Genomic DNA, 7,761 nt, shown 5'->3' with positions numbered 1-7,761 from the left:
TGTTCTTTAATGCTGCCTTCCTCGTGAAAACGAACTTCACTGAAAGCAGCAATGTCAATGCTGAGTTGTGACAGTTCGTGGGCAATTAGACCAGAACAACGCTCAGGATGCCCACTATCCATAGCATCAAGCATGGTTCTGATGTTCCAACATGCAAGTGTTAATTTGAACACACCTTTGCAGGCAGGTGTATGCCTTTGAAATCTCTTTGTTTTTGTCTGACTGCATGGAAGATGCTGGTTGGCTGCGGTTATCCAACCAGGTGTGGAGATGAGCTTTGTTTAGGCCACGTTTTCCAGACCCTTCTCCATGTGGAGCAAGCAGTGCTGTACTTAGAAAAGGCTGCTTGGTCATTCAGGATGCAACCCCACGAGACTGTCATCTTTGGGATCAGTCTCAAATGACCAATATCCTGAACCGCCTGCATGCAGCATTGGGGATGTGGCTTCCAGGTGCTTCCTATCACCTGCCATTTTCGACCCTTCCCTGTTGCTACAGGGCTTTGCAATGTGGGTGAACCCTTCAAGCCTGGACAATGGATTTTTTAGGTGAGGCACAGCATGTGCAGAACTGGCCCCACCCTTTACTCCTAAGGTTCATCTGCCACGGCCTAGCGAGCTTGGATGGTGACAGCAAATACCTCAGGACGTAGGTTCGGTTAGAGTATCCTTCTCTTAGATGGATGGCCTTACAGGGCTAAGCGAGCTCCATCTGCCCAGGTTTGCAGTTAGAGTTGTCCTTCTCCTAGGATGGTTGCCAGGGGGCTAGCAAGCCCATCCTGCCCGTGGACACACTTTGTCTGACCCTTCAGGTGAGACCAGTCTGGCATGGGAGATCCTACCAGTGGCACAAACCACCACCAGCATAGCTCTCAACCTCATGAGGGCACTCAAGCTTCTCCCCCGTGAGAAGGGCGTGTCCCCAGAGAAGAGAAATAAAAATTATAAAAATCTAATATTTGATCAGAGGAAGCAAAAAATTCCAAATATCAGTTTTACCAAGAGATATGTACCTGCATGGTTTATATATATGTGTGTTTGAGAAGCATGGGGAGAATTATATGTGTTACAGGTAATGAAGGTTATTTTCATTAACAACTTCTCTTAAATTACACTGAATTTTAACGTAATAAACCACTGCCAGATCTATACAATACCACCAAGGAAAAAGCATATTTCCAGATTCTTCTGTTGTAGAAAGAGGGAAAGCTAGGAAGGGTTGGTCATTCTGGTAGGTCTACAGTCCTTGCAGGATAAACACTGACAAATGAGATATTAAATAAAAGCAAAAGCAAGTTTCATCAAAGAAGAAGTTGGTTGTTCTTGTTGTGCACTATTTTTGACATTCATAAAAGAAGGACCATCACCATTAATTCAACGATCACCGCTTCTCCAATTAATGTACATCAGAATCTGCTTACTACAGCTGCAAATGAATCCATTTCACTGTTCTGATTGACTCCATTAGAACTCTGTTTTCCTCTTGTACATGACTAGTTGTTGCGTTCCTAGCTTATGCTGGGAGAGACCATTCAGGTCAAGGACTGCCTGCCAAGTTCTCTGAAGCAACATGTGAAGAGGTGGGAAAAACTCTAAGGTTGCAACATTTATACACTGACATGTGGAAAATGTCAGTTCCACAGTTGCTGATGTGGTAAACTGTGTGAGTATGTGGAAAAGCACTGTGTGCATTAGCCTTTTCATCCGTTGCATTTGCAGGTTTCTGTCAAATATGATGTGAGTTAATTCTTTCAGAAAGCTGCAAAACAGTAATAATGTCTTACTTTTTAATTATCATTTGGTGACAGACATTGGATAAGGGAAGGAGGCGGACATCATCTGGGGATAAAACACTAAGAGGTTTTTGTATATCACCAGCTGTCCATGAGCCATTAGCAGCTGTGCACACTCTTCACTGTTTTAGGATAAAATCCTACAGAAAAGTATCACTCCAGATGGGAAAGGTTTATGTATGTCAGCCCTCAACGAATCATGCTGCTAGCATATTCCTTCCTATGCTAGTCACTGCCCAGCCTCCAGCAATCCATCTTGGTGCACCTATACTTGCCATCTTTTTCCACTCTTTTATGAAGTTAAAATCTTTCATTCTAAAGACATTAACATCATCGGAACCTTGTGTGTTTGAATGCACTAGGTATAAACATCCTGTTAGAGCTGGAATTGCTGAGGAAACCCCACAGATCCCATTTTGAAATACAGCTCCCCAATTCACATGATTTGTACTGTGGTGTTCAGATTTGCACATCTCTGTCTTAAGTTTAAGCATCTGTTGTGTAAAGGACAAAGTAGATAAAAATTAAGTGAAAAGTATCATTGAAAATGCTAGAGTCAAGCCTGTGAGACTTTACTAATTCTTTCCTACTATACTTTCAATGTGCAAAATGATGTTTTGAGAATGTATGAAAAACATCATATTCATTGTCATATCTGTTCCAAATGAAAGCACAGAACCTACATGTACATGCTGTAATATACATCTTTTTGATTTTTCAGGTACACATAGCAAACTCATCCATTCAAGGGTAAATATCGGTATCTTTCATTTTTCAGAGCACAGACTAAGGCCCTCCTCGTCACTCCTGATATGTAAACAGCTCCTTACCACTGGCAGAAATGCTCTCTTGGCTCCTATCTCATGGCACAGCTCCTGGAATACAATCCCCAATGATTAGGACAATATGTGTACAGATATTGAAGACAATGCATATTCTATTTCCTTAGAGTATATGTAGAATATTGGGAGCTACAAGTTTCCTTTCTGACCAAGAGCTTTTCTCTGTCTCCTAGAGGCTTCTAAAATATAACTTATGTACTTAAATGTCAGATGGAGCGAATTGAAGGCAGATTCCAGTTTCCTGTTCATACAGAAAGAAAGACCAAATCACCTCTTGGAACAAGTGAAAAGGTTGTCTTCGCAGTCTGGTACACCTGCCATTTTACGCCTTTCAGGGAGACAGGCAGGTGTCCCGTGGCAGCACAGTCCTCCCGGTGGGAATTGCATCCCCCTGCGCTCCAGCTGTGCTCGCAGCATCTCACATGTCGCATGTCCCTGTGCTCATGCGCTCGGCCCCGTGTTTGCAGCCAGCGTTAAGACTCGGGGATAAGGAAAAGCCGCTTGGCGGGAGTGTCTAACTGGAGTAATGTGTTTTGTGTGTTAAAACGAGTGCCACTCAACACCCGGCCTTCCATCCTCACTCACACTCCAGCGATGTTCTCCCGTGTTGGACGCTCACTGCACCGTTAGCAGGACGAACCCAAAACGCCTCTGTGAACTCCAGTGCCAACACTCGACCCCAAAGACCAGGCAGACCCCCACCTCTTGCTCTCTCCCAGTCTGCCTGCTCCCTGAGGAGAAACAGAGGCTTCCCAAGGGGCAGGAGAGCCAAGGAACCCTCCGCTCTGCCTCACTTCCAGCCACTATTCCCGCTCGGGCTGTGCAGGCACGCTTACCGCCCCACGCCTTGCCCCCTGCTTCGCCCAAGGTGAAACATCCCCCCACGCGCGCTTCTGTGTTCCTGCGGAAGGCGCACGCAGGGCAGCCGGCCATGCCCCCTCCTCCCTTTCCCACCCCCGCCGGCTCCTCCCCCACTCTCCCTGCATCCCTCGCTGCCTCCCTCCCTGCCCGCCGCGGGCGCCGCGGCCCCGCAAAGACGCCGGGGCGCTCAATGTCAGGCGGGCGGGCGGCGCGGCCGCCGGCAGGGGGCGGGCGCGGGGCAGCGGTGCCGCCCTGCGCGGAGCTCTCGGGGCTGGCGGCGCTGGTGCTGCGGGCGGCGCGGCGGGAGCTCAGCCCAGCCCAGCCCAGCCCTGCCCTGCCCTGCCCAGCCCAGCCCTGCCCAGCCCAGCCCTGCCCAGCCCAACCCACCCCAGCCCAGCCCAGGGCGGCCGAGCCCAGCCGCGCCGCTGAAGGGCACAGGCGGCGGCGAGGCTTCCCCGCGTTCTCCCGCGGCTGGGGCGCGCCCGCCCCACAGCATGGAGGCTGGGAAGCGCAGCTCCTCCGCCGGCAGCCGGGACGATGGCAGCGCTAACTCCTTCCCAGCCAAGCCGGCGGCTCCGGCGGAGAAAGCCCAGAGCAGCCCCGGCAGCGGCGGCGTGAAGGAGCATGGCAACTCGGTGTGCTTCAAAGTGGACGGCGGCGGGGGCGAGGAGCCCGTGGTGGGTTTCGAGGATGCCGAGGGACCCCGGCGGCAGTACGGCTTCATGCAGCGGCAGTTCACCTCCATGCTGCAGCCGGGGGTCAACAAATTCTCCCTCCGCATGTTCGGCAGCCAGAAGGCGGTGGAGAAGGAGCAGGAAAGGGTTAAAACTGCGGGGTTCTGGATCATCCACCCCTACAGCGACTTCAGGTGAGCGCGGGGCTCAGGGCAGGAGCGCGGTGGCCGCGCCGCCTCGCATCTCTCCCGGGGCAAACTTCGGCGGGCGCCGGACCGGGCGGCGGGGAGGGGACTGGGAGCCGGCGCGGTCCGTGCTGGGTCCGCCAAGGGCTGGGCTGAGCCCGGCGCTCTCCAGAGTGCTGCACCCGGGACGGCCCCGTAGGCCCCGCGTCGGCTGGGGCGCCGCCTGCAGACCCTAAGGAAGGATGGAGGGCTTTATAGCTCTTCATCCGCCCGTCCCGGTCTGCCCTCGCCGCGGGGCCGCGGTCCGTCGGGCACGGCTCTGCCCCAGGAGGTGAGTCTCGGCGGGGAGTGACACAGCTGCATCAGCATCAATAAAATGTCTGGGTGTCTGCACACGCCTGCCCTTCCTTGAGCACCCAGCGTAAACACTTGTTCCAGGGGTTTCATTAAGGAAGCGCATCTTGATCAGAGTTACAGTAAAATAAGTTTATCCAGGTGATATGTGAGAAACTGTGTTTTCATAGGGACTGAGGTAAATGTGATGCCACATTAGCATTGCTTTCACAGTAAACTGCATGGATGCAGAATGGGAATTAGAATTACATTTAGAATTACATTTAAGTGTAGGATTGTTTCTCTGCATTCTTTATGTCATCTGGCTCTAAGCCGTTGTAAATGTAACACTCTCCATGATATTTGCTGAGGAACTGTCAGTGTCGTTAAGCGTCTTTAATCAACAGCTTGAATTGAACAACCTGTGTCTATAGGATAAGTGAATTACACTGGAGACCATTTTTAATAAAGGAAAATCCAGAATGTTCAATAGTTACAGAGATCCTCCAAGAAAAACTGGATTAAATGGAACATTCTTCCTGTTGGAACAGAAGGCAATACTTTCAAAGTCTAAGTTTATGTGGGACTATTTGAAGTGAGGTGTTACGCAGCAAGCAGTACTAGCACCTTGCAGTCGAGCCCAAGAGCAGTACAACTACAGCAGTGGAGGAGCATGACGGTGCTCAGTTATGACTTGAAATGATGCTTCCAATCCTAGCTTGTTCTCCTGGTTCCCAGAAGGCAGTAAGTTGCACTTATTCATTACCTGGAATACCTTTTACCCTCTTGCATGCCAGCTCAACTGCTTTAGCAGGTGCATTACGAGGGTAGAGAGCCAACTACCCACCCACTCCCTTTGTACCAGCCAGAGAGGGATGCAGCAGGTCACATCTGCTGCTGTGGTAGCATGCATAAGAGATTAGGAGGGTCTGATAGCCTCTTACTTACCCGTGTGTGTGCATGAGTAACTTTATTCTCATGAGGATTCCATTAAAATGAATGAGATTATTCTTGTGAGCAATTTGCCTTCTTTTGTTGGAAGCTTCGTTTCTGAGCCAGTTGCACACTCAAACAATGTTTTGAGCAGTAGGAGCTTATTCATCATAATTTGCAGCATGTAACTTTTTAGGCTGTTGTGTGAAATAGGTAGTAGGTATGTTCCTTCAGTTTTGTTACAGAAATATCTTCTAATACTGTCCTAATTTTTCCAGTAGGAAGTTTTAGAGCTTGTAGCATATGTTTCCCTATTTTTTTTTCAATAGGAATAAACAACACTGCATACTTTTCAGGCTTGTTGTATGAATATTCATAAATTAACTGTACTTTCTGGGGATTTTATTTTTATTTTTCAGAATGGAACTGTTTGGTGTTTAAATAAAGTTCATTGTCTATTATTCATATTTTGATGATGTGGCCTGCTCCAGACCCAATTGTTTAGCTAGTAGGACAGTCTCAGTGAGAAATACGAGATGTTTTTGTTTTTTTCTCCTGAAATAATTGCCACTGTATAATGATACAATTCTTTTCAGGTGGCAGTGTGGAATGTGGGAAGTTGTACTATATAGTATATTCACTTTGTTATTTGGGAATTACAGCAATGCTAGCAAGTGTTTCCTAGAAATATCTCAGTGCCAGAATAAACGTGTATGTGAGCATGAAGTTGTCTTCATTTATTTTTGCATGTTACTTTGTAACAATGTAAGGTTTGTTTCTAGAGAAACTTTCAAATTTCCAGAGACAGAGGTTTTCCAGTATCACTGTATTGATAGTGATATGTCAGGGAAAATTTCTACTAAATTAACAAGGTAAAAAGTTGAATATTTTATGGTACCAAGTGAGAAGATGTAAAGTGCCTTTGTAAATGCAGCTATTATTAGGGTGTTTGTGGCACATATGAGAACAGGCATCCCAGTAAACTTTAAATATAGGCACATTTAGGACAATATTGGGTTAACCATGCAAAATGTGAGAAAATTCTGGTACAGGCTCCTGCGGACTCCTTTTTTTTTCCTCCTCTTTTTCCTAGTTCTGGATGCTTGTATGCATTTCTTGGGAGAGTTTGAAGCATTTGGCTTTATTTCTTGACCTCATTCTCATGTTGTTTTTTTTTTTTTTTTAATAATAAGTATATTTGTCTACACTAAGCAATATTTTATTGTGACATTTGGAGGAGTGGGCAGCGTCCCTATATTCTCCTCTCCCTTTTTTTGGTATGAACAGAGTGTAGAAGCTGTGTCTCTAAATTCGGTGCTCTGTGAATTGTTGCCTGAGTCTTTGTGGGACTTATTCTTTAGTTTTATGGCTCTCCCTCCTGCCTGTGTTTCAGGGAAGATTTGTCTCTTCATCAGGCATATACACCCTTGGAGAATTAAATTCAATAAGTATTACATAATTTTTCCACAAGGGAACCATTTTGATCCTGGTTGTCTTTTCCCAGGCTTCTGAGGTTAATGTGTAATTTGGAAGCTGTTATGTAAACTGAGCACCTAATGCACATCAAACCCAGCACAAGGCCTCAGTTATCTGTTTGCAGCTGTGATGACTGTGTCTGTGAACCTGGACAACAATTCCGTGTAATTGCATGACTCACAAAAGTGAATTTATCAGTCAGAGTTTATTGAAGTTCTGTATGCATTCTGTAAGATACCAAGTGCCTCCATTCTCGGGTGTGGTAGAATGAGCCTGCAGGAGAGATCACTGGTCCAGCCCTGTGGCCATGCAACCAACAGATGAAAGCAGCACAAAGCCAGCAGGAGATGGGCACACCTGTACGTGGTTCTGCTGCTGTCACATAGGTTTCACTTATTTCATGGCAGAGTAGTGGTGGATATGGGCTTTGGGTGATTTTTAAGTGTTAAGGCTGTCTGGTGTTAATGGAAATGTATGTGGCTGACTTTTCAGTTGATTAATTATGCAGTGTCCTCCACACCAGAAGATTCTTTAATGCTTGCTTTCATGTGTGTGGGCTGTTTGTCCAGCCCTATAGTGTCTCCCGCCCTCCCTGTCCATGTGTACACAGAGAAACTTGTGCTGTCATGGAAATCGTGAGTTTGTTAGCTACGGACGGCATCCAT

The 7,761-nt window shown here is 47.3% G+C and overlaps 1 protein-coding gene across 1 annotated transcript in view; it reads left to right on the top strand.

Moving 5' to 3' along the window:
- Nucleotides 1-3,888: 3,888 nt before the first annotated feature.
- Nucleotides 3,889-7,761, top strand: part of HCN1 (hyperpolarization activated cyclic nucleotide gated potassium channel 1) — a 195,480-nt gene continuing 191,607 nt past the window's right edge. The window contains exon 1 of the mRNA XM_071581368.1: nt 3,889-4,363. Coding sequence (XP_071437469.1) covers nt 3,990-4,363 — 374 coding nt within the window. The 5' untranslated portion in view covers nt 3,889-3,989. The remainder of the gene's footprint in view (nt 4,364-7,761) is intronic.

The sequence above is a fragment of the Pithys albifrons genome, chromosome Z, assembly GCF_047495875.1.
Source record: "Pithys albifrons albifrons isolate INPA30051 chromosome Z, PitAlb_v1, whole genome shotgun sequence".
NCBI lineage: Eukaryota > Metazoa > Chordata > Aves > Passeriformes > Thamnophilidae > Pithys > Pithys albifrons.
The sequence above is the reverse complement of the archived record's forward strand: the minus strand, read 5'-3'. Positions and strand labels throughout refer to the sequence as shown.